The sequence below is a fragment of the Ambystoma mexicanum genome, chromosome 6p (genome assembly GCF_040938575.1).
Source record: "Ambystoma mexicanum isolate Mex_15411 chromosome 6p, UKY_AmexF1_1, whole genome shotgun sequence".
In the NCBI taxonomy this organism is placed as follows: domain Eukaryota; kingdom Metazoa; phylum Chordata; class Amphibia; order Caudata; family Ambystomatidae; genus Ambystoma; species Ambystoma mexicanum.
In genome coordinates this window covers 231,010,575-231,037,753 of record NC_090935.1, presented here as the reverse complement: position 1 = coordinate 231,037,753, position 27,179 = coordinate 231,010,575, and the positions used below count along the sequence as shown (strand labels likewise).

General features: G+C 46.6%; 1 protein-coding gene across 2 annotated transcripts in view; it reads right to left on the bottom strand.

Moving 5' to 3' along the window:
• The window catches only part of KATNAL2 (katanin catalytic subunit A1 like 2), a 597,051-nt gene that overhangs the window by 161,424 nt on the left and 408,448 nt on the right, over nt 1-27,179 (bottom strand). For both annotated transcript variants that reach the window (XM_069626931.1, XM_069626932.1), the window contains 3 exons: nt 15,404-15,522; nt 8,155-8,246; nt 3,448-3,558 (listed from right to left, as the gene is read on the bottom strand). In XM_069626931.1, the coding sequence (XP_069483032.1) occupies nt 3,448-3,558; nt 8,155-8,246; nt 15,404-15,522 (322 nt within the window). The remainder of the gene's footprint in view (nt 1-3,447; nt 3,559-8,154; nt 8,247-15,403; nt 15,523-27,179) is intronic.

Sequence of the window (27,179 nt, the reverse complement as noted above, 5' to 3'; positions counted from 1 at the left end):
CTTCGGTCTCCTCCTCGGTCTCTCTGGCTTCTACAGATGGTTTGTTCTCCCTGTTTGTTTGTTTTTATTATTTATATTGCGCACCAGACCCAGGGGTATTCGGGCGCGGAGGAATAAAGAGGGTTGTTCAGCTTACATTACAGGTTATAGATTAAACATGGGGGTACAGCTACGGTTACAATGCTGTAGATATGTATTGTCAGAGAATCACAAATGTATATACAGTATGTTTACAGGACTGAAGGTGTGACATATAAATAAGGCAGGGCAAATATACAAAATATACATGAGAACCCGTGTGTCAGAAGGGTGAGGTTAGGCATCATGTTCTTTTAGCCATTGAGTCAGATTGGATCTGAATTGCTGGTAGGGGTAGGGGATCTGAATTGCCCTGGGTTGTTCTACACTGGCTCTACTTGCAGTAGTCTGCTCGCACTGCTCTTGTAACTTCCTGTTCCCCATTTACTTAATTCTAATTGGTCTGTCATGTTGTTAGGCTTTGTCATTGTTCTGGCCAGTTTTCTACCTGATTATCAGATTAATGCTGAGCGTTTGCAGTTCAAGCTTTTATAACCATAAAAGGCTATGGGGCTTCCTCCGGATCAGGTAAAAGCCCAATTAATTATTTTGTTCCACGTGGGATTCTGATGGACATTCGACTCTGCTCCTGAGTCTTGTCCTTTGTCGCTAATCTCCTTCCCGCTCTCTTCAGCCTTCACCCCTTCTGGGTCTCCTTGGGGATTCTAGCACAAGATCTGTTCCCAGAGTAACAGACCAACATTGGATCGTCTCCCCACACCCTGTAAATAACCCATAACTCAGCGGGGCCCCCCCTCGCTCCTTTGCTGCCGCCATTGCCTTGGGCTCCCGTGCTTCTTTCACCCTCTCCCGTGCGCTCCCAGCCGCTCAGAGCCAACCAGGAGCTAAGGCTACAGCTCGTGCACCAACAGGGACCTGCTGTGCAGGCTCATTGGAAGCTGCTCTCCTGCTATTTGATCACTGCCATAGGTCTGGTTTGCTCGCACAGGGTTCCTGATTCACGGATGGAGACCTGCATTGCAGTTACTTCTGTGTTGCTGGTACTTTATGGCCATGGGTGCCAATTCTTTCTCCCCTGCTGCTCAATTTCCAAGAAGTTATGACGCCATGTTAGCAAAGGTTAATTTTTATGTCTCAAAGTCCATAGCCTTTATTATCAAGTGGGCCCCTGGGTAATCCACGGAACCACCATTGCAAAAGCACACAGCAGTGCAGCAGTAGTCTGTGCATCCTTGGGTCTATATTCAACTACTAGAGCAGGGGAAATGGCACATAACCCATTCATAACGCTATCCTTAAAGTTGGAGATCATGTCACCAAAGTCATGGCATGGCCCATATGATTGAGGGGGTGTCTGCAGCCTGCATCAATTCGCCTGCAGGTGCCTTGGATTGATTGCCCGGTTATGCCAGCTTTCCTTATCTGCAGAGATCCCTCGGCCCTTGGGCGAAGTTGGATGTCTGACTTCGTCACATCAGTGAGTATGCCACAGGAGCTGAAGAAACACTGTAGTCCTAATCACAAGAAAGGTCAAAGGTGGGGATTAGAAAGTATTGAGGGCCTTCATCAGAAATGGTAGGGATTAGATGTATGTGGTCTGAACGTTCATGCGTTTGCGAGGCGTTTATACCTCAACAATGCAATGCCTTTCTTCTCCAACAGTGTGCTCGCTAAGTGGTTGAGCACACCCGGTGCTGGATGAGTGAGTTGGACATGTAGGATGCGATTATGTTACCGAAGAACAGAGGGGTAATGCCAAAGATGCATTTGTGGGCTAGGTAGGGGGATTAGGCATTCAAATGTGCCATCATTGGAGCAAATCCAGCAGGTACTCCAAAAGGAAAGTATAGAAGACATTGCCATCAATATTAGCACAGGTGCCAAATATACTACTGGTGTTCTACAGTTTCTATAACTCCAAAGATGTGTGCAATTAACAGTTTGCAGTTGGTATATCAAGTCCTCACTTGCAGAATGTGGGTCCATTTTTCTAATGAAGAGAATGCAGAACCTTAACATGTGAATCACGCACTCATTTCTAAGAAACGGCATAAATTACTAATGTTTTGTTTCATTTTTTCTGGCTTAACGAAACAAATATTAATATGAATCCACCAAACATCATTACAAATATAACCTCACTTTTATTTATGTATGTTCACTTTTCAAATGAACGAAGTGCCCCACCAGATGTTTCGGAATTTCTCCTTCATCAGGTGGCTTCCATGATTAAGTCTGAGAGGTCTAAGGGATCAGGAAGTAGTGGGAAAACCAAGCTCTCCCCAGTTCTGCTGATGAAACCCGTTTTATTGCCACCTTGAGCAGTATCTGTGAGACTTCCTCCAAGAGGAAGGTGTTTGGCTAAGGGCTCGCTGATTGGCTGGACCGGTCAAGTATTCCATTGCCTGTGTTCCCTCAGCCAAGTGAGGCTAGTCTTGAGATTGGTTTGCCTCTGCCTGCAGACACACACACACTAATCAGGAGCATTTAGACGGGGAAATAGACAGTCTACCCAGATGGAGGCAATGTGAAATCTCTCTTAAGTGCACTATATCCCAAGAACCAAACAGCTACTGACTTTTTGGGCAAGGATAACCTCCTACTGTCATGTTCTATAAGCTGGCAAGCTGGATGGAGCTGACGGCACTCAAAATGGTGGACCTTGGTTTCAGGAAGTCACGCTCCAGGCTTGTTTTGCTTAAGGAGATGGTTTTAAACATGAAAACCTCTATTACTTTCTTGATGGCTGACTGAAGTGGAATGCGTTTTCTTTTACTTTAGAACACTTTTAAAAAACAGAACACCACAGTGATGCCCGCAGCTCAGGCATAAGGTAAGCACACACACAATAGCATCATTAAAGAAAATTAAATGGAATAATAGAAACGTCTGTCCAACAATTAAAACGCGTTTGTTCTTTCAAGTGTTTTCTCCAGTAACAGTAGGCTACAAAATGCAAATGCAAAAGCATTTCTCCCCTGCGCTCTCCCTCCTCCCACACCACCATCCTCTTACCCACAACTCCCTTCTCAAAATCAGATTATACCAATACAATCCTTTCTTTTATTTTTAGAGTGTCTTTTTAAGTAATGGATGTTGTAAGCACTTGATTCTTCTCTGTGAAAGCCATCTCAGCTTAAACATAGTAAATAACTTGGCCCGAACCTCAAATAGTCTATTTTAAATATTAGCATATGGTACTGCTCTGATATATTGCATTCATATTAAGATCACTCTTCTGTGACAAAGCCAGCAAGGGCTGAGGAACTCGAGGGGAAAGCTCCAAATTAATCTTTAAATGCTTTAAGCAAATATCAAGGCTTTTTCTCCAGTTCTCTAAATACAATCTTGATCTGTGCTTAGAGGCTCATCAACATGTAGTCACAATGCACTCTCCGGATCTCTTACCATGGCAGATTGGAAGCCGCAAGCACAAAGACAAGATCATCTGACCGGGCCAAGCCATCCATCTGCACCAGTAATTCCGTTTTCATGCGCCGACTCCCTTCATGTTCGCCACTGTCAAGATTCAGGCAAAGAGAATCATCTCAGTACAGAAGGGCACCGCTGCACTTGCTGAAAACATAGATCTCAGTCTAGGACACCATGCAGGAGACTCTCCAGGAAGGAGAACCATGCGGAGTGGATATCAAACTGGATAGTTGGCACAAGGTATTTATTTATTATTACACTTCTTAAGCGCACACAAACCCTCAGGCATCGAGGCACCGAGGGAACAAAGATGTATTAAGTGTGAGCAAATCACCAGCTGGCATCAGTTTCAAGGCGCTATATACACACAAGACAGTTGAAACAAATAATTGCAAAAATACAAAAAAAGGTAACATGATTGAAAAACAATCAAATCTAAAAGCAATGTCCAACAGCAGCAAGAAAAACAGTTTTGCACACGGCTAGAAAGATATATTTTGTCACTGGTCATTTTTAATGCACCGCACCGGAGTGGAAGTAGAATGCATGGATTCTGCAGATGTAGGCGTTTAGCAGGGGACTTGAATATTTATTTAGCCGCGCTCTATAGGGTGCCAACGGCTGCAGTTGAGCGGATCAGTGTCAATGCACTTTTTCTGATCAGAAAGCACAGGCATAGACAAGAGATACTGGACATGGAGGCGTTCAGATTCCTGCGAATTGCAGCTGGTACCGAGGACTATGCTTTTATGGTGTGTTTTCATGGTATTTTTAAATTCATATACATGCATTTCTGAGACTCTGAAAAAAAGAGATTTGCATGGTAATTGCACAATACTGCCAATACTGTCTTCAGGCACTGGTGACTAGCTAAAGAGAGGGCGAGATATTATTAACCAAACCAAATTCGGAATTGGTTAATCGTTTTCAGGAGTAAAACAATCCGGGTCACCCTACCAGGTTTGTACCATGTGACTCTAAGGTTACAAAGACTTACACCTGTGCATTAACCAGCTGAGCTATATTACCAGCATAGACAGTTTGTCCAACAGACATGGGTGCCAAAGACAGCAGCCCACCATATGAATTGACTGTGATTTGCAGTATAAATGAGTTCGCAGTAGCGTCTCAACCACCAGTGCTAATATAATCATGGTGAAAATGATCACGATCATATGAGGGTAAATGGGAGTTTAAAAGGAGCAGGATAAAGAAACATCCCTTTAAAATGCGACTTTCCTGGACATAGGGAGGGGGTAGAAATGTGGGGGGAAGTATGAACCCATCATCAAGGGAAGATTGGGGAGAAACAGCATCTGCACATTATCCGTGGCACCCACAAATGCCCCATCTTGGAAGATATCAAAACCCTGGACATGTACAGTTAAAATACATTTTAAATCACGGTGATGCACGAAAGTTCAAACACTAAGAAACCCCAGAAGCAAAAGCATTTATGTTCCTTGTTTCTTTTGCATTTTTGGAACAGCCTACCTGTTTGCCAGTGATCGGCCTCCAAGCTTTCGTATTTTCGGTAAAAGTCACACTCCTTCAGCTACCTATGTCATATGATCCGCTCTTGGCCTTGCTTCCATGCAATCAATAGGACCTGTTTGAGGAGGGTCCCAATGCCAACAGCTAGTCACGTAATCTTTTCTCTTTCCTTGTTGAAATCCTTATTGACAATCGAGTGCACTGTCTTCTTTCCGTCTTTGATAATTTTCTACAGTTCACTGCCAACCATTTTGAGTGTGAGTTTCTAAAATACTTTAAATAAAAATAAATACGACTCAAAGGCCCTATACGTGCAGCAAAGAATGGTGTAATACCATTGGTGAAAACCCCATACTGACTAACGATTTTGGATATGTAAACATCCACATTTTCCAAGCAGTTTCCATTTGAGGCCCAAAAACCTTGAGTGTTTCACGCAAAGCCTATGCCATCTCATGAAGCTTTCAAAGAAAGCAAGCATTGGCAAGGCCAGTGGTTTTGGTTTTCTATGGGGCGGTAGGAGGGGGGGGTGCTGATGTAAAGAGGAGTGTGGGAACATGTGGAGCTTGCTTTGAGGTGATGTGCTGTTTCTGCAGGGATGTGTGTGCAACCTACATGTTACAGGTTCCATTCCAAATATCACAGACCAGGGGATTGAGCGCCAGTTGCAGATGTGTATTGTGTAAGCCAGTCAATTCAACCCCATTATCGTGGCCGGGTGAGCTAATCCAAATTCCGCAGTGATGTGCACGGAGATCTTTATTAAGCACCCTTTTTATCCTTGTTCTAAATTGACATGTGCCCCAAAGAAACTCACAACCCCTGAACACGCTGAGAGCACTACCTCAGATGTTGGTTGAAAAGACAGCATTGGAGACTGTGGCTTTAACTGCCATTCTTTATCCAGCCTTGTTACCTGTGAACATTAAAGCTCTCCCACGAAAAGGGTGTGATGCAGTGCAATTCAAAACCACTATCATCAAATCACCCGCTGGCACTTATGGACGCTGAGATGTTGAGAGCGGTGGTGGTCAGAAGCAGGCCTCAGATCGTGTGGTGTAGTGGCCCGACATTTGCGGGTCCTTTCCTAGAACCCCGCCTCCATGGAGTGTGGCGTCTTCTGCACTCAAGCTGCGTCACAGAGCTCAGTGTCTTCTAGGAGCTAGTGGGGAACTGACGATAATTGATATCCACGATTGAGAGCAGTGTGCAGCAGTTCAGTCTATGAAGACCCGTTACTGCTGTGCGGAGAACTGGGAGGAGAGTTTAAGTGCGTGTAGAGTGGAGCTGAACTCATGGCACACTGCTCTTTGCTCTAACTCCAATCTCCGCCCAGCGTATTGCCTACTAATCGTATAGCGAGCACGGTGGGATAGTTCAAAGCAGTCACCTAGCATACCCACCGTGGCAAAAGGCCATGGGGATGCATAAGTGCACATGCACAAACTGCAAAGGGAAAGGACTAAACTGTACTCTGCGGTCTGCTACACACAGATGATTGAAATCGCATCCAAACCGTTAAATCTATGTAGCACTGACCATGATCCATCATTGCCTAACTGTATACAGCACCCCAAGCACTACCCGGTCTGCAAGATCCAACAGTAAAGTCCAGAAGAAAGGGAGCATCACAATTGAGTTGCTGAATGCTGAGACAAACAAGGGATAAATAACGCCCCTTTTCTACAAGCAAGTTCCTATTGACTATTGAGAGTGTGGACTCGCAAGTTAACACTACACAAGCCAACTCGTCTTTCCCATTACCCCTAATCGAAAAAAACTCCCTCTTGGATCTATGTTATAATCTCCAGAGGAAGGGTTTGGTTATTAACCCTGTCGAACACCTAGATGAGAAGGGCAGGCCAATGTCCAACATCATTGGCACGAATTTACCAGCCACACCTGACTTGGAAGCCTTGGCGGACACCAAGGAGAGCCATTGCTTTGAGGAGTCTTCGTCAACAAGCTCTAACTTTTTGGATTACTCATCTTTTATGTGTACCAGTGTTTTTAAAAATAGGGCAAACTTTGCCCTAGTGCTAATACCGTGTAAACTTTGCACTTGCACTAGTGCAAAGTTTCTGTAATCCGGTCCCAGGACTGAATAGTGGACAGACAGTCCGATATGAGCGAGGAGGCGGAGGCAGCTGAGGATAGCTTGAAAGAAAGTTGCGCGTCATCCGCGTAATAATGGATGTTAGAGGTGGAAGTGGCAATTACACGTGCCAGGGCAGCCATATAGACGTTGAAGAACCAGGGGTATAGGTTAGATCCCTGGTTCACATTTACACATTCAGATAACTATCATGCTGTGAAATCAACTGTGTCAATGTACACTCTATAATGAAATCATATACACAGGTATCAGTAAACACATGTTCCAATGCCCCCCGTGCACATAATTATAATGTGTTCCTCCGCAGCATCGTCTTGTTTCCAAGGCGAGCGCGTTGCCCCTGAGCTATCCTTCCAGCCCACGTGATATTGTAGACTAGTATGAAGTACACAGAATAGTGTTTCTAAACACAATCGTGTATTACAGTAGGCATTCATCTTAACTGTACAGAACCTACATCATTGCACACATGGTGCTACTACTGGGAACACATGTTTGCTAGGAAACACACTTGCCTTACTGTACACTAACGTACGTAACTACTGCACACAGCCACAGGCACACAGAAAACACAGACGTTACGGTGCAAACACTGCTACTGAATAAATATACTTCTACAAATAAAAAACGTGTTATTGTTATTGTCTTCAGGTATTACTCCCAGATATTGGGGCATAGATACATGAAAGTGTAATAGAACACACTATTTTATTACAGCAATAGCAATTGTGATGCAACACTCTTTTCGTGCAAGACACCTAGGCCCTAACTTGCAATGATGTCTAAGAAATGTATCATGTTAGCAACAGTCCAAACCTTTCAAGCTTTAAAAGGCTCTTTATTTGAAAAGCCTCTTTAGCACTGCATGCGAGCGGATTGGGAGGGGGCAGCTGTTGGCATGGGAACATGTCCAGATTCCAATACCAGAGCTGCCTGCACTGGAGTGAGGCATGGCATGAAGAAAGGGCCAGGATCTATGCGAATCTTTAAATACAAAGCAATCATAAAACGACAATCTAGACAGAGAGAATATCCTTTCACCCTAACGTTAATAACATTAAAAACACTTTTACCCTGGCCCAGTGCCCCTCTGACTCATGACAGACTCCAGCTCGTCCAGGAAAATTGTGGAGGGGGCGTGATACCGTGCAAGCTCAAACAACACCTGAAAGGCAAAAAGTCAACGTTATCACCAATTGCGTGAACATGATTTACGTACATTCAAGCCGTTCTATGCTAAAATGTGGCCAGGAAAATGTCGACCTTTTCCTTGGCGGCAATATCACTGGATACCATTCAAACTACATCAGGTAAAAAGTGAACATTTTAATCTGCTATTCTCCAGGAAAGAAAGGGTTACTTACAAGTAAACATAGCTGTGCTGCATGGGCTCCTTCTATCCCAAAGGCTGTTTGGTATATAGTTTCAAAACATTGTGAGCAGGTCGGGGCGGCTGAGCCAATGAGAAGGCTCAGAATAAGGACAATAACAGATGGCGGTGGCCAGGATTCCGAGCCCCAGGGAGAGTAGGTCGCTGCAAGTCCCCTTACCACACTCCCCAGTTCCTGCCATTCTGACACGGAAATCGGAACGTCTCTCTTCAGACGGGCTGGCTGTTCAATATTCTGCCACGCTGTGGTGGATTTAGCACGGCTTAAGCCATGCCAACTGTGAACGGTGAGCATTCACAGCACATGCCATCTTGGCAGGTATAGCACAGGCCCTTTTGCATGGGTGCTAATAACCTTATAGTCCACGCCTGCACCTCCTTATACCGGCCTGCTAGTGGCCCCAAGCCAGAATGAACGCCCTTGCTTCACTCGGGAGGTTATGATGGGCTTCTGTGTCATTATCTAAGGAATCCCAACCCCACATATCCTGCCCATTTCCCTGCCTATTGTATTTTTATTCGGATCATAAAGTTCCATCAAACTGTACAAAAAACAACAAAAATGACATATGCATAACCATTGAAGAGATAAATAATAAAATGACAAAAGTGATCAAATTAGAAATGTTGCTCAGAGGGCAGTTCTGTCCACGTTAAAAATGCATTAGAGTAACTTATGGGGTTATTACATCGGGTGGGTCACTGCATAATAAAAAAGGCATTTCCAACATAGAAAGAGAGGCACTGCACCACATGTAAATCTGAAACAGAGAGGAGATACATGAAAGCCTAATGGGCATGTTTCGCACCCTGTTGCCTCAGCAAGCGGAGCAGAAAGGCCCCATTCACAGAGCGTTTTCCAATGGGAGTGTGCCATTATAAAGTGCTTCTGTGAGTGAGGCCCTACACCTTTTTCTCAGACTTGAGAAGACTGGGTAAAAAAGTAAAAAAAGCTGGAGATCATGTACGTTATACCCAGAACATGCGTATTTTCACCCGGCAAAGTTCTTGCTCTGCAGTGAGAGTACAGGTGTGTACGCAAAGAGTAGTTTTGTCCTAAGGCGGAGGATAAATCCCCTTTTTCTTGGACTTCTAAACCAGCAAGCAAAATCCAATTTTGGAATGATCACAATTGTGTTTTTGTGATAGAATTGTACACTAGTCTTCTGCCTCTCAGTTTCTGGAAGACTGTCTCCGAATACTCTGGGTAGCCTGGGTTCGAATTTGGACAGGCGCCAGCTTCCCTTGCTACTCTTCCCGAACATCTCTAGTCCTTCCTCTATTTTCACTTTATTTGAATCGGCCCTCCTCAGCGCAGTATCAAGATTTGGTAGGCAAGCCTTCAAGGTTATCTTCAAGCCTCCTTGGCCTCCACCTCAGCCCAGTTCTTGGATAATCCCTTCTACTGGGGTTCAGTATGTTCCTCTCAGTCCTATCTGGTTTAGCAGATGCAATAGTAGAGTCTTCACAATAGCATACAGTAGTAGTTTCAGGTTGGGAGGAGGAATGAGTCAATAGGCCCCTATCTTCTGGGAACACGGGTTTAGGGAGATCTTTCATGGGACGGGGGTCCTTAACCCCATGAGGTCCTCCTGCTTTTTACCACCCCAGTGGGGCTACTGGGTAGCAGCCTCACCTCCTTACCCTCATAGGGAAGGGCTTCCCTCTGGGGAGAAGCGACGAGATCCAGTGAATCATCACACAGTCCAGAAATGGCTTGTGGCTGAGGCTCATTTGGGTGATGACATCTAGTCGATGGTGTCCAAGGATGAGGTAACCGCTTACAGCCAGTGTTTTTGTTCGACAGATCGAGTAAACAGCCTCCTACCCACTGTCTTTGTATCAAAGGAAAAGGCAATGGCCTCCAACAAGCCAATAGTCTAGCAATTCCACCCCATGCTTCTGGCTCAACTACTGGTCTAACAGATAAAGGTATTCCCCACCACCCTTACTCGAGTAGTGCCAGGGAGAATCTGTCATCTAGCTACCTTCTCCAACTAGCCTGTGTTTTTAGTCCTTAGCGTCTCTAGCAGTTCCTTTTTCTATATCTAGCTCTTGGTTTGGCCTTTTTGGGTTGGATTCTCGACTGCCTCTTCTCTACTATGCTGCCCTTTTAATCCCATATTGCTATTCCTTCTCTTCACTCTCTGCTCTTTCTCCAGAAATGCTGTCTTCTCCCCCAACTGAACACTCATATGATATATGATATGATAAGGCATTTGTAACGCGCCTATACACAAGTGTTTCAAGGCGCGACGAGGCAGGGGGGGGAACAAGGGGAGACAGACAACGATCTTACTAGGCCAGGTGTCATTCAGATTGCGCAAGTGCAAGGGTAGAGGGGAAGGGAAAAGTGCATGGGGGAAAGGGAGAGGGGAAAGTGCAGTACAGGGTTATTAGCATACAGCATACAGGATAAATAACAAGGGCCAGCTGGTGGCAAGTGCGAGGTAAGTGCAGACAAGTGCTGGGAAGGGGGGCTGTATGGATACAGACACAGTCCCGTAGTGCAGGGGTTGCCGTGGAGGCAGTGCAGGGGAGAGTGGCTGGGCCGAGAACGGTGAATGGCCCAGTTGCAGATTCAGTGCAGTTTCAGTAGTATTAGCAGGGGAGAGGGGGAGAGAAAGCGGAGGCAAAGAGGAAGGTTTTGAGGTGCTTCCGGAACCGGAGGTGGTTCTCCTCAAGTTTCAGGGAGGTAGGAAGGCTGTTCCAGAGGGAGGCCCCTGCAGTGGAAAGAGATCTGCCCCCAACTCGTTGTTTGGAGAAGCGGCTGACCCTGAGGGAGTTGGAGGCGGATGAGCGAAGAGCTCGAGAAGGAAGATATTAAGGAAGAGAGAGTTGAAGGTATTTTGGCCCAAGGCCCCAGACGGCCTTGTGGACAATGCAGAGGGTTTTGAACTTGATCCTCGCAGTCACTGGGAGCCAGTGTAGTGATTTCAGTCCTGGAGAGATACGGTCCCTGGGCTTGAGGCCAAGGACAAGTCTTGCAGTCCTGTTCTGGATGAGTTGCAAAGGGCGGAGAGTAGAGGCGGGCAGATTAAGATAGAGGCTGTTACAGTAGTCCAGCTTAGAGAGAACCAGGGCTCTAGAGACAGTGAGCTTCTGGGGGAAGGAGAGGAAAGGAAGGATACCTCTGAGGAGGTGTAGCTGGTAGTGTGACTTCTTAGATACGTCGGATATGTGAGGAGAGAAGGAGAGTGTGGAGTCGAAGATGACCCCAAGGTTTTTTGCCTTGCAGGTAGGAGCAGGAAGAGGGCCCAGAGAGGCCAGCCAGAGAGCAGCAGGGAAGGAGTGAGTGGGAGTGCCGATGAGTAGAATCTCAGTCTTACTGGCATTAAGGCAGAGGTCGTTGGCGGCACACCATTCCTGGATAGCAGAAAGACAGTCAGAGATGAGGGAAGGAGAAGAGGAGGCCGAGGGTAGCCTGAAAATGAGTTGGGTATCATCCGCATAGCACTGAAAGTAGGGGCAGAGAGCGGCGATGTGGTGGGCGAGAAGTGCCAGATACTGGTTGAACAGCCAGGGAGAGAGGTTAGATCCCTGGCGGACACCACAGGTAGAGAAGAAGATGTCAGAGAGGAAAGACCCCAGTTGGACCTGGGAGGGTCGATTTGAGAGGAAAGAGGTCAGCCAAGTCAGAGCCTGACCAGTGATACCGAGGTTATCACGGAGAGGGTTGAGCAGGATGGTATGGTTGACAGTATCAAAGGCAGAAGAGAGATCAAGCAAAATGAGAACACATGGAATGTTAGAGTCAAGGTTCGAGAGCAGGTCCTCACGGATGTTCAGGAGAGCAGTTTCCGTGCTTCTGGGAGCTCTGAAGCCAGACTGATGGTCATGAAGACTACCAACACATTCAGCATGGAGATTAAGCTGGGAGATGGCCAGTTTCTCCAAGAGCTTGCCCAGGAAGGGAGTGATAGAGATTGGGCGATAGTTAGCTGAGCAGGAAGGGTCGGAAGAGGGTTTCTTAAGAAGGGGGTGCGCAAGGGAGTGCTTGAGAGGGGATGGGAAGACTCCAGAGGCGAAGGAGTGATTGCAGAATTCAGCAAGGGCAGGAGCCAAGGAGTCAATGTGGTCCTTGATAGTTTTGGAGGAACAGGGGTGGACCTGTTTTGACGAGACTTTCATAGATCGGACTGGTCTTGAAACCTCGTCAGCAGAAAAAAGGGGAAAGGAAGAGAAGGAGAGAGGAGGGGTGGCTGCAGAAGAGCCAGAGGAAGGGCAGGGAATAGAGGGGGGGAGGTTATAGGAGGAGAGTGAGGACAGGATGTCCTGAGTTTTTGAAATGAAGTGAGAGGCCAGTGCCGTGCAGAGGGCCTGGGAGGGGACAGGAGAGGTAGAGACTGCAGCGGGGTTGGCCAGCTCCTTGAAGATTTTAAAGAGTTCGGCCGAATTGTTAGATGCCGCACAGATGCAGGCTTGGATAAGGGCTCTCTTCTTGGTGAGAACGGAGAGCCGGTATTAGCTTTGGAGCAGGCGACAGGCCAGTTTGTCAGAGGATGAACATGAAGCACGCCATTTCCTCTCTGCCACCCTGCACTTGCGTTTAAGGGTGACGAGATCCGAGGTTTCGCCTTTCTCCTTTTTCATTTGGGTGAGATTGGGATCAAAATAACTCAGTTTGGGTGCTGATTGCTGGGCTACTTTCCCTGACACTGTTGGTGTGCAGGATTGGTCCTTCCTAAGCATTTCCACCTCTTCCCAAATGTTCTGTGTACCTACCCCTCAGGTGTGGCCTCTTTCTCCACTCACATTCAATAAGCTGTGCATCATTCATCGCATTTCTATGAGCTGAAGCTTCAAGTGGGGCTGACCCCAAGTTGGAACCCCCCTGGCTCCGTGCTGGTTCCCTGGCTTTGTGGTAAACTATCAGCGGCTCAGGGTTCACGAATGAGCCCCACTTTGATCCAGTATTGCCCCTTTCCTTGCAGGTGGGTAAGCAAGTGCCTGTGATCTGCTTTTCCCATAAGAGCTCAGTTTGGACTTTGTCTTCCCTTGCAGATCTGCAGACAAAGTAGGAGGTCGACAATTTTTATATGGTTAAAATAGGAGTGTTAACTTGTGCTATGAAGAAACCTCTCTGGAGGTGTGTTGCACTTGAGGTTACCGTCTATTTCTCACAAAGTTCTTTAAGACTAGGTTTAGTTCTACCATTCCTCCATGGATCTTGTACTGCGCTCAAATGTACGGACATCTGAGGTCCCTTCCATGGACATTTGGACGTGCTCTGCATGTTCCCCTTGTACCACCACCAGTCATCGCAGCACAGAGCAGGTGGCTGACCTTGGCCCTCAGAGATTCCCAATCCTCTATTATCGCTATAAAGCAAGTGACTTTGTCACATTATCCATTGGAGTATACGATCAAGCCTAGAATCCTAAAATTGAATACAAAAACGTAACAAGACTCTAATAATAGTAGAAAAACAACGCAACTTTCGTAAAAAACAAAATCATGAATTTAGATATTGATATGCAACAACACAGCATAAAGGCTTCACACGGATTAATTGATACAAAGCTTAATTTATTTCCAAGCAGGTCAATGTGGATCAGCAAATATTACAGCTAGGTTATTTGTGCGATGCCTGCAATATATCCACATTCACCATGGAAGAGGCAACAATTAAATACAATCTGAACACATTCGAACACACATCTACTTCTGACAGTTACAGAACCCCCATATATTTTACAAGTCCTAAATGACTCCTCAACACTCAAAAAAGCAGTTTTTTCTTACTAACCACTATTTAAAAACTGTAATCTCCACCCTCGTGCTCGGCAAACTCGACTACTGCTGAAGCCGAATCCTTGGCCTTCTTATCTACCCCTTCCTCCCTCTAGAAAACGTCCACAACTTTGCTACCAGCACACTCTACAACCTACCCAGATCCTCCCAACTTCTACCCACCAACAACATGCATGTTGGCTCTCCAGGCATGACCTCTCTCTTTTTCAGCACAACCGCTTCCTTTTCAATTTGCTTCGTCTAGTCTACAAAGCTATCAATAGTCTTGCGCCTCAGTACATGCCTGATTGTATCTCAGTTTACTCATTTCGTTCCCTCCAATTCTCCCCGTGCTCGAGCTTATCATCCCATATCATCCTTGTGCCTCTTTCTCGCTTCAGCTCTGTCTCCCTACTCGCACCACTCCACTTGAACTCACTGTCCATAACAATCTTGTCTTTTGATATTATTCGTATTGGTGCTAAAGCATTTCTATGATTTTTATAATGTTGTTTAATCATTAAAATCTGTATTTTTCTAAAACTGATCTGCCAATGTGGTAATTAATGCCGATTGATTAGGCTAGTAATGTGAAAATCCTCCTTCCCTAACAAATTCTTTTACACCACAGAGCGCATTGTGTTTATAGTTTCAAGGTTGATCACCTTTCTGAAGGGATCACTGTGTGGTTCTTTTCCCTTCCGCCTCCTTTAGTAGGATGCCATAACAATCCAAGCCAGCCCAACTGTGTATCACTTCAAAGCTCGGCTTAAACTTCACTTACTCGCTAAAGGGGGCTCTCCCTGCTGTCTCCCCCATTCCCTCTACCTGACCCCATCACTGCCGCCAGTAACACCTAATAATGTAATTTTGTATATTTAAATAGTACCCCTCTTTAGTTTGAAGCACTAGCCCCCTTAGGTTAACGCTACCTCTGTAAGTCACCCGTTTTCTTATATATATAGCTTCTCTTCTTTTGTTTTGTCCCTGATATGTGTCCCACTTTCTCACATCTTCATTAACTGGCTCATCGCTTGTTCTCATCTTTGTGCTATTGTACAGACACGCTTTATGGGAATGCTTCAGCCATCTGCAAATGTGTTATTGAAATTTATTTCTGATCAAAACTGACATCTCTGTTGTTCAAATAAATATAACAAGAAATACACATTTGCAACATAGTAATTTTAGGTGCATACCCGCACAAGCTTTTCAGAATCTCCCCTCCACTTGCTGACAATTGTAGATGCCGATATATTAAAAAAAGTTGTGTTGCATTCGGTAGCAACAGCTTTGGCGAGAAGCGTCTTCCCAGTACCTACAGCAAAGCAAAGACACAAGTTTCAGAAGGTGTTAAAATGCAATAATGTTTTAGTCCATTGCAAGGGCAAAACAACAGCAATATGGAGAGGGGGCAGAGGACAGCAATACAACAGAATGAAAGAGTGCCATTTGAACGCTGGATGTTAAGCGAGTTTCTTCAGAGGAGACTGGGAGATCAAGGTTGTTAAAATAAATTGCTTTGTGAAATGGTTCTGTAACTTGTGCTAAGCGATAAAACCCCACAGACTAGACTCGTATCAGCTTGGAATTGAAAATTGATTGCTGCTCCTGATTGGCTGGTGATGATTTAAAACAGACACTTGTTTTTTAATTTGAAACCAGCCTTTTCAAATGCAAGAACACCTCCGCAAATTGAATTCGCCATCTTTGCGCTGAGAGCGCACGCGTTGAGGTTGAGTACAAGCCTGCTCAATACTTCATAAGCAGGTTAAATTACTCGTGGTTTGGCTGTAATTGAATGCTACCATCAGCAAGCAGCCCTTTCATGAGATGAATGGACCCAGGCTGTGCTATGTTCAATGTGCCAGCGGGAGCAAACGTAAAACCACCCTCAAAGCTGGTGCGAAAGGGGACTTCTGGTGGGAGTCACGAAAAACCTGCAGCGGAACAGAAAATTCAAACACAACATTCCTCTTGGGAAAATGCTGTTCATCTTCAGCGAAGCACAGCAATACCAGAGACAATCATTAGCAGGACTGGAAAAGGAAAGGAAAATGCCATAGAGAAGTTATCCGCAGACAGAGGTCCTCCAACTATGGGCCTGATTCACAGAAGCGTTTTATAATGGTGCCATCCCATAGGAAAACTATCTGTGAATCAGGCAGTCCATATGTCCTCCGTATATGGCCTATATGGCCTAACCTGTCCCTATTGATTCAAATGGCTCCCACGGTAGAGAGAAGAACTAACGGTCCTCCTCTTAGCGTAGCATCCCCCGACCATGATCGAACCATCGGTTGGTAGGTCCTCTTCACCGAGCTCTGTAATAATTAACAATAATCTAGTCTAGACAATAGCTTTTCTGCTGGAGGCAATTCTATGTCTCTCACACTCTCCCCCTCACATTCTTTGGTAAACAAACCTTGAGTGGTTCCCCTTGGAGATTTGCTCTATAATAAATTCCACCTTAGAAATAGATTCCCACCATACAAGCAATCAAGGCAATGTGACATCTCTGACTCTGGGGGGTGCAGTCTGCAGACCTGCGGGGTGTTGTCTACCATCTCCACAGAAAACCCTGAATCATTATTTGGCATTTCCGAAAACATGGACGTCCATTCCCGTAATGATTCTGGAATATACCTGGAAAACAGTGCATCTGGAAACACTTTCGGAATTTGTGTTGCATGCATACTGGCTTCACTGTGACTGGAAGCACACAGATTCCTTTCAATGTACTGCAACATTCAAAATGCCACAGCAATCATTATGCTTTTGTTTCATTACCACAACTCCTGGTGTTTGTCAGCACTGGATCTTCTCCCAAAGTCTGTGTCCCATTAATCACACCTGTGACTGATTGTGCACAGCCCAATCATGCACCTCTACCCTGGCTTTCCCCCGTGCTAGCACTTTTTATAAGCTGCCACACCCCTAAAACTTCCTTGTTCTTGCATCGCCGTCTAAACTTTGTGGCACAATAACCTTTTGGAATCTCTCCTGCTTTGCTGACTATTCTGCCTTGTGCTTTGCCTTTGACTCCTCCACTGCTGCCTTACTCCTTTAAGTTTTGTTCGAGTACCCTGCTCAGTTACCTTGTTCCAGCATCCTGCCCGGGTCCATGTTCTAGTATCCTGCTCAGTTACCTTATACCAGCTCCTTTTCTCTGTTATCTTGTACTTTTACCTCGCCCCTGTTACCTTGCCCCAGTTCTGTGTTAGAGCGTTCTGCTTTCCCAGTTCATGCTTTCCTGTTCTGAACTCTTGTTTACCTTTTGGGACTCTTAGTGTCTGTTAAGTGTATGATGTGTGCATTCTTATTAGCCTCCTCCAGACAGGATGACCCATGCCCTCCTAAAACCATTGATTAACTTGCTTTAGCCTTGGCCGACCTCTGCAACCTCTCTTTCGCCACTGAAATTTTCCCCACTTCTCTCAAGCACTCTCTTGTGCACCCTCTGCTCAAAAAACCCTTTGCCGACCCTTCTATCCCGGCAAACTATCACCTGATCTCTATCACTCCTTTCCTTGGCAAACCCCTGCAGAAATTAGCCATCTCTCAGCTTACCCTCGACACTGAATCTGTTGGTTGTCTCCATGACCATCAGTCTGGTTTAAGAGCATCCAGAGGCATGGCTCTTCTGAACACCTGTCAAGACTGGCTCTCAAATCTTGACTCTAACTCTCCTTCTGTCCTCATTCTTCTTGATCTCTCTTCTGCCTTTGACACGGTAAACCACAACATCCTGATCTCCCATCTCCATGATACCCTGGGTATCAATCTCGCCCTGGCATGGCTTGCCTCCTTTCTCTCTGACCATCCTTCACAGGTGGAATTGGGTCCTTTCTCTCCTCTATCACTCTCTCAACTTGTGGGGTCTCCCAGGGATCTAGCCTATCCCCTTGGTTCTTCAATGTCTACATGGCCCCTCTGGCCCACAGGATCTCTACCTTCACCTCTAACTTTCAGTATTATGCGGATGACACGCAGCCCTCCTTTAGGCTACCCTCGGTCTCTTCCTCCTCGCTCATTCCTGACCGTCTGTCCGCAATTCAGTCTTGGTGTGCTGCTAATGATCTCTGACTCAATGCTAGTAAGACAGAGATCGTCCTCATGGATCCCTGCCCCCACATTCCCAATTTCTCACTGGCTGACCTCCCTTGGCCCTGTGCCCCCACCGGCTAGTGGGGCAACAAATCTGTGGGTCATTTTTGACTCCACTCTCTTCTTCCCTTCTCACATCTCTGACATCTCCAAAAAGCCCCAATACAGCTGCACCTCCTCAGAGGTAATCTACCTTTTCTCACCTGCCCCCAAATACTCACCGTCTCCAGAGCCCTGGTTCTCTCTAGGCTGGACTACTGCAACAGCATCTTTCGCAATCTTCCTACTTCTACTCTCCGTCTGCTACAACTCATCCAGTACAGAACCATGAGACGTATCCTTGGCCTCAAGTCAACGGACCACATCTCTCTGGCGCAGAAATCCCTCCACAGGTTCCCCGTGGCTGCTAGGATCAAGTTCAAGACCTTCTGCATAGCCCACAAGGCTTGATCTACAATGCTCTTTTTCTCCCCCTCTCCCCTGCTACCTCCTCTCTCTTTCTCTCTGCCTCACTCCTCCCTCTCTCCCCTAACTCTGTTCAGCTTTTGCTGACTGGTCGCCTGGCTCACCTCCAGAGCCTCACAGGTCCCGCGCCAGTCTTTGCACTTGTCTCGGGCCTCTGCACGATGCTCAGCACTACTGCACTTTCAGCATATGTTCCATTCGAGGGGTATCCTCTCTGCACTTAACCCAGGATCCTGCTGGATTGGCACACCTGTTCCCCCACCTTCCCCCTCCTGTTACGCTCACCTGGTCTCTGCGGAGGCGTTGGGGCACGGTTGCAGCCCTCCCTGAACTTGAATCACCCCCTTCAGGCCTCTCCCTCAGTAGAAACGATGTGAGCGGTGGTACGTGGTGATACTGCTCCTGCGTGGAGATATGAGTGTGTGAGTGCGCCAATCTGTGATTGTTGTACCTCTCAAACCCTTCACCCCAAGTACGGTTTCTGTGAGCATATGCTGGCCCATAAAGCTCAGCTGTGAATTATGGAAGATAAGCTCTCCGCCCTGCTACTTCTGGCAGGGGCGTGTCAAATGGGATCTAGTTCCTTCACTGATCCCTGATAAGGATTAGTCCAGTCCAGCTGCAACTATGCTTCTCCTTACGATTGGTAAGTCTTTCTTGAGCTCTTGTGATGCTGTTCATTCTGTTTAATGTCTTTATATGTTGCTCCTATTTGTGCCTGCAATAATGTCTCTCTTCTGTTTTCTTCCCTTAGATGGAAATGCGGCCTCAATGCAGCTGTGAGATGCGAGACGCGGCCGGATGGAAGATGGATGCTACCGCAATGTTCGACAGTAGGGAAGTGATGGTTTAAAGAAAAGCACAAAGTATGGCGAAGTGCAACCTTAAACTGACTGTTTTTCGATGTCTAACCTTGTCTTCTGTTTTTCCTTGCAGGCGCTGCTGTCGACAATAGAGCGTGTCGTGCTGCAGTGCAAAGATGAAGATTTCGGAGTTTGGAAAGTGTAAAGATGAATACTTGGTTCGCCGAAGAGATATACAGGTAACAACAGCTTCCCCTAGTTGGTAAGTATGCTGGCAGGAAGCAGGATGTCCAGGAAGCAGGATCTTCAAAGGTAAGTCCGGCCTCAGGCGACGGTGAGTGTTACGCTGCTTGCAAGTGCAGAATAACGCAAAGCGTCTGTTTTGAAGATCAGCGCAGCTTATATAGCTGAGATTGTGGGCACGGCCATAAGGGCCGGTTTACCAGCCACACCCTGCCACTCCTAGAGAGTGAGCATGTGCGAAGGCCATCCATTAGCAGCCACACCCAAGAATACACTTGCGGCTGCTTAATGGATGGAATGTTCAAGGTTAATGCATCCTGCTTAATGGATGGAATGTTCAAGGTTAATGCATCTGAAGAGCTATCTCCATAATAAAAGCTTTTTGGTGTTAAATGGATGTTCTTGTTTGGAAGTTGGAAAAATGTATTTTCCATGTTACCGAAGTCGAGTTTCTCGGTTTCATGCTCACACCACAAGGCGTACATATGTATACATGAAAGGTGGATGCAATGTGGATGTTGGTGAGGGCCATTGGAGGATTGCATCCACCTTTCATGTATCCATATGTACGCCTTGTGGTGTGAGCATGAAACCAAGAAACTCGACTTCGGTTACATGGAAAAAACATTTTTACAATTTAGCATACAATTGGTGTTGTTGAAGCTTCTCTAAAAGTGCCCAGACATGGCCTACATGTTCTTCCATGGAATTTGAGTAGATAAGAATGTCGTCAAGGTAAACAAGACCGCAAACGTCCAGTAGTTCACAGAGTACATCATTCATAAAGAATTGGAACGCCACGGGGGCATTGCATAGCCCGAAGGGTATGACCTGGTATTCAAAGAGGCCGTACTTTGTGCGGAAGGCCGTTTTCCGCTCATCTCCTTCTTTTACTCTTACAAGATGGTATGCTCCTCTTAAATCCAGTTTTGTGTAGATTTGAGCATGTTTCAATTGGTCCAGGAGCTCTGGTACAAGTGGTAAAGGATATCGATTTTTTACTGTGATCTGATTGATGGCTCTATAGTCGATGCAAGTTCTTAAGTCCCCCTCCTTTTTAGGCACGAAGAATAAGGGCGAGGAGGCAGGTGACTTGGACAGGCGAATGAAACCGTTAGCCAGGTACTGATCGAGGTAAGTTCTAAAATGCTGATTTTCCTGTTCTGTCAGAGCGTAAATTCGGCTGCAAGGGATCTGGGCTCTGGGTACAAGATCAAATTGACAATCGCAGGGTTTGTGCAGGGGCAGAATGTTGGCTTGCTCTTTTTTGAAGAAATCCTGGTAATCTTGGTATTCAAGAGGTAAGATTCCTTTGTTCTGTTTCAGATTGGTATCATCTTTTTAGTAACATGTGTCGGCACAATCATGAGGCAATGTCAGAACTTGTTTTTGCCAGTCGATCCTAGGATTTTGGGTCTCCAGCCAGGGCATTCCCAATATTATCTGGAACTGAGGAGCACCGATGAGATCGAAAGTAATATCCTCTTAATGCCCGTCCTGACACAGAAGCTTGACTTTCTCGGTGTATTGTGTCACTGGGCCGTATGATAGCTGAGAAACATCCACAGCAGTGACATTTTCGATTTCTGCTTCTGTCGTAGAGGAAGGCCTATTCGGAGAGCCAAATCTTGGTCAATGTAATTACCCACAGCTCCACAATCAACAAATGCCTCCAAGGCATGTATTTTTGATGGTTGCTTGTGATTCACCAAAAGCACTGGAAGGACTAGATGTGAGGTTTGTACGGATTCCTTTTTCATGCTCGAGAAGCGGACCCCTATACTTGCCGGGCATTGGCGTTTTCAGAGTTCTGTTCTTCTTCTTCATCAGTTTTGTCTGTTGCCCCAACTGTTTTCTTGGGTGGTTTTACCGGGCAGTCACGGAGAAAGTGACCTGTTTGTCCACAATATAAGCAAAGCTGTTGTTGTCTTCTTTTACTTCTTACCTGGTAACGTTCTTTCGATGGGATGTTCCTCTGACGTATTCCTTATCTTTGATAGATCATCTCCAAGCTTGCTGGCCTCGGAATTTTTTTTCAGTAGAGGGCGCTGCATGTCGACGTCCCTCAAGCCGATATCCCTCGACAGCCTCTGTATCGGCGCCAACGTCATCACGTGTATAAATAGACTCGCACAGCGTCCGTTGCTCAGTTCCGTTTTGACGTTAACAGTTGTTTTACATGAATTGGTTATTGACCTTGAAGGAGTGTAAGCTGCAACCACAAGGGAAGTATTACTGCGGGGATGGATGGGAGGGGCGATAAGGAATATGTCGGAGGAACATCCCATCGAAAGAACGTTACCAGGTAAGAAGTAACTTGGTCTTCGAAGGGATTGTGTCCTCCGACGTATTCCTTATCTTTGATAGACTCCCATAGCAGTGGTGTGTAATTGGAGGTGGGAGTAAAACGCCATGTTCCCTTTTAGGAATGAAGAGAATGTAATACGGCTTTGCCAAACCTAGTCTCTTGACTAGAGGTGGAATCCGGGTTGTAAAATCTTGTGAAGGTATGTGCGGACGACCATGTGGCAGCCGCACATATGTCTCGAACCGGAACCCCTCTTTGGAGGGCCGAGGAGGCTGCGATACCCCTGCTAGTTTGTAACATTGCAGAATGGCCAAAATAATCCATCTGGAAATGGTTTGTTTTGTTATCGGTAGTCCCAATTTGTGTCCTGAGTAACCTACGAACAGTTGGTCTGCTTGCCTAATCCTATCAAGTCTGCTGATGTAAAAGCTTAAAGCCCGCCTTGGGTCCAGCCGATATAGCCTTTCTTCCTCTTTCCCCAGATGGGGAGGGTTGAAGAAGGAAGGTAAGGTAATGTTCTGAGTGATGTGGAATTCAGAAACCACCTTTGGGAGGAAATTAGGCTTCACTTGTAGGACAACTTTGTCTTTATGAAAAATTGTATGAGGGGGTTTACAAGATAGAGCTTGTAATTCGCTCACCCTTCTAGCAGATGTTAAAGCCACTAATAAGACAGTTTTAAGGGTGAGAAATCTTAGCGAACAAGAGTGGAGTGGTTCGAAAGGAGTACCCATCAGGAAATTTAAGACTAAATTTAAGTCCCATAAAGGAACCTGGAACGGTCTTGGAGGGTAGACATTAGTTAATCCCTTTAGAAATTGTATTACTAAGGGTAATTTGAAATACGATGGCTCCTCTGCAGTGAGCTTGAAGATCGATAGCGCTGCGAGATAGCCCTTGATAGTGCCAACTTGAAGGCCTGAATTTGCCAAGTAGAGTAGAAAGGATAACACTGTTGGTGTGCCACATGAAAAGGGGTTGATATTCTCTTCTCTAAACCAGCTGCAAAATTTGTTCCAACGGCAGCGGTATAAAGACTTTGTTGCTGGCCTTCTGGCCGAAAGCAACACCTCCATGACGTCATCAGGGTGGTCCAAATCCTTGTATCTCAACCTTTCAGAAGCCAGGCGAAAAGGTTGAGGGTTCTGATGGCTGAATGGAGAACCTGACCTCCCTTCTGTGAGAGAAGATTCTCCTTGAGCGGAAGACGAATTGGAGGGCAGATTGACATGTCCAGAAGGTCCGGGTACCACGTTCTCCTGGCCCAGTCTGGGGCAATTAGGATCATGGTCCTCCGGAATCTTCTCAACCTCCTGATCATTTGAGGAATGACAGGGACTGGTGGAAATGCGTACAGCAGTGGAAACTCCCAGTCCACTACGAACGCGTCCCCTAGAGCTCCTCTCAGGGGAAATTCCCTTGAACAAAACAGATTGCACTTCCTGTTGGTACTGGTGGCGAACGGATCCACTTGAGGGTTTCCCCAAAGGGCGAAGATCTCCTGAAGGACTTCCTCAACTAGTTCCCACTCGTGAGAGACTGTGCTTTGCCTGCTCTGAGCGTCCGCCGTCAAGTTCTTCTCTCCGGCTAGGTGAACTGCCGATAGAGAGATTCCTTCTTGAATTGGCCAAAACCAGAGCTGCATCGCCTCTCTGCACAGTGGCAGTGATCCTACGCCTCCTCTTTTGTTGAGGTAGTGCATGGCCACTGTGTTGTCCGTTATTATCAGGACATTTTTCCCCCGGACAGATGGCAGAAAAGCTTTCAGCGCTAGTCTGATTGCTCTCAGCTCTAACCAGTTGATATGTAGTCTGGACTCTGATGGAGACCAACGACCACTGATGGTCAAGTCGTTGGTATGGGCACCCCACCCCGTGAGTGAGGCATCTGTGACTACTGTTATCTCCGGCCATGGTTGCCAAAACAGTTCTCCCTTCAAGATGTTTTTCTGGCAGGCCCACCACTGAAGGTCTCGAGCCACCTTGTCCGGAACCTGAAGGAGGTCTTTCATTCTCCCTGAGAATTGCGACCACTGGCAGAACTCGAAATTGATAATGAGAGCCACCAATTGTCAGGTATTTCCTGTGTTTGAGATGGATTGGCACATGGAAATAAGCATCCTGGAGGTCCAGAGATACCAGCCAGTCCTGGAGCTGGAGGGCCTGAAGGACCCGAGAGAGAGTTACCATCTTGAACTTGTACTTCCTGAGGAACTTGTTCAATTCTCGTAAGTCCAAGATAGGTCTCAGTCCTCCGTCTTTCTTCGGTATGAGAAAGTAGGGGGAGTACCAGCCCTTGTTCCTCTCCGCTACAGGTACCGGTTCTATGGCACCTTTCTCTAGCAGGTCTACAATTTCCTGCAAGAGGAGCGGATCTGGAACTTTCAGAGAGCTGTTCCCCGGGGGATGACTCTGAGGGATGCGTAGAAAAGGCAGGCAGTAACCTTGGGTAACTGTCTCCAATGCCCAAGAATCTGACGTAATAGCCTGCCATTCCGTCAGATGTTGGGTTAACCTGCCCCCTACTGATGTCTTGTGAGGAGAGTCCTCAGAGCGGTTTGGAGGCGGCAGATGCCGAGGGTAAAGAGGCACCTGCTGCTGCTGTGGCTTTTGTATTTTTACCCCGTCCACCTCGGGTGAGTTTTTTCTGACCCCTTTGAACCGGCTGTCCTCTGCCTCTTCCGAATGCGGAATAGAAGCAAAAGGACTTACCTCTCGAAGAGGTTCCCGAGGGGCGATATGGTGTCTGACGGATTGCAGCTTCCAGGGATTTTGCTGCTGCTTTTGATGTTTGTAGTTTTTCTAAACTGTCATCCGCCTTCTTACCAAACAAAGAAGAGCCGTCAAAGGGCATATTCAAAAGTCTGCTTTGCACATCTGGAGCAAAACCAGACTTTCGCAACCAAGCAAATCTTCGGGTTGTTGTACTTGCCGCCGTGGCCCTGCTAATGCCGTCAGCAGAAACGATGCCAGTTTGAAGGGATTCGCACATAGCGTCTTTACCATCCTTGATGATGTTAAGGAACGCTTCCCTTTCTTCTCCCTCTGGTAGGCAGTCAGCCGCTGATGAAGCACACTCCCAAAGTGTGTGGCTGAACCTTGCGAGCATACAAGTAGCATTGATGTATTTCAGCGCCATATTACATGCAGAAAATACTTTTTTGGCCATAGAGTCATATCTCTTATCATCCCTGTCCTGTGGAACAGTAGGGTAAGCCGATTTACTACCTGATGAAGTTGCTGCCTGAACAACCAGACTCTCCGGAGTTGGGTGTTTGGATAAATATTCAGGGTCAGCAGAAGACACCCTATATTTAGCTGATAATTTTTTGTTAACCGCCGGGATTACCTCAGGTGTTTCCCAGTTTGCCAATATTCTCTCCTTTGTAATGCCGCATGAAATGGCACCACAGGATCCTCCTGTGGACCTTTGACCAAGATGTCTGTGAGGTCGTCTTGCTGAAAAGCAGGTGAGGGTGTGGACCACCCCATAAACTCTATTATCCTTGCCATCAAGGTTCTATAAGGGGTTTCAGCATGTTCCCCTGGTTCTGGTCTGGCAAATTCCACTTCTGGGGAAGTGTCCAACCCACTTGCTTCCTGTAAGGATTCTTGGAGGTCTTTCAACCTACCTTCCTCAGAGGTAAATTCCTCTGGTACAGGAGTTGCAGATCCCTGCAACTCAAAAGGTCTTTCCTGATCCAAATCCTCCCCCTCTTCATAAATAGATGATAAGACTCTGGAGTGATCAGGTCTTGAAAATGGTATAAATCCCATTTCCAGAGCAGAAGGGGCCAAATTCGTCATGATTGGCTGAGAAAACTCGACGCCGTCGACGCGGACGTTAAAGGCTTCGAAGACATCGAAAAAGGTGTTGAGAAGGGTGGTAGAGGCCTCGATGAACTCGAGAGTATCGGAATCCTACTCGAGGTTGTCGACGACATTCTCGTGATCGAGGCTCTGGGTATGGCCACTGGCTATGAGGTGGCCGTGGGATGTACTTTCTCTGCGTCGAAGTCGAAGACGGCGTCGACTCGACTGACCTGTGCATCGAAGAACCCTTTGATAACGGCATCGAAGACGCCGATCTATGCGTCGAAGGGATCTTCGACGACGGTGTTGAAGACGCGACTTTGCCTTTACTCGAGGGTTTGTGACGCTCTCGATTGGCTTCTTTCGCCGGGTGCTGCGTATAAAGACCGGTGGGGGGGTGTCTGTACTTCCGCTCTCTATAGGGTAGAGGAGAGGCACAGCAGACCCCAGCCAAGATTCTCTATTATGGTAGCAATGGACGAGCAATCAAGGCCTAGCTTCTCAGGAGGTGATGCGGGCTGGTTCTTAAGTACAGTGTAGTCCCCAAACCCCCACAAAGGAATGTCCACACACTATTACTGAAAACACAGTCTTTATATAATTAATATTCAAAAGTATGTACACGATCACAATAACGCACTTTGTACTTGGAAGTCAATAATGATAAATATATACACGTCTAGAGTGGTACCACTAATGTTATCAAATCTCATTAAAGTGCATCAACTGTACGGTTAAAATGTCACACAGATAAATAACGAGTAAACCAGCAATAGAGATAGGCAGGAATGTAAGATGGTGGAAACAATAGGCAGAATGCTGACCCCTACCACTAGGCACAGTTCTGTGTGGAGATCCCCCCCACCTGGGCAACCTGTAAATAAAGATATATAGCACAAGCCCAGTCCATATATTGTCCGATAGTCTTACTTCTTCCTATTAAGGTTTCACCCCCACCCAATGTACCTGGTGGAGTAGAGTTCTCCGACGATGCACCGACCGATCCTTCTTGAGTGCCTCCCTTTCAGGCGGGAGCCACGGATCGTCGAGAGGTGTCGGGGAACTTGGCGTTCGGTGTCGGGGAATCGACGGCCCTTCTTGAGTGCCCTCCCTTTAAGGCGGGAGTCACAGGTCGTTGAACGTCTGGCGGTGAACAGGGTGAACTATGGCAGGTAAGTGGCAGCTTCGTTCCTAGCGGTGCTCGTCGACGACAGAGCGTTGGCGTCCTGCAAGGAAG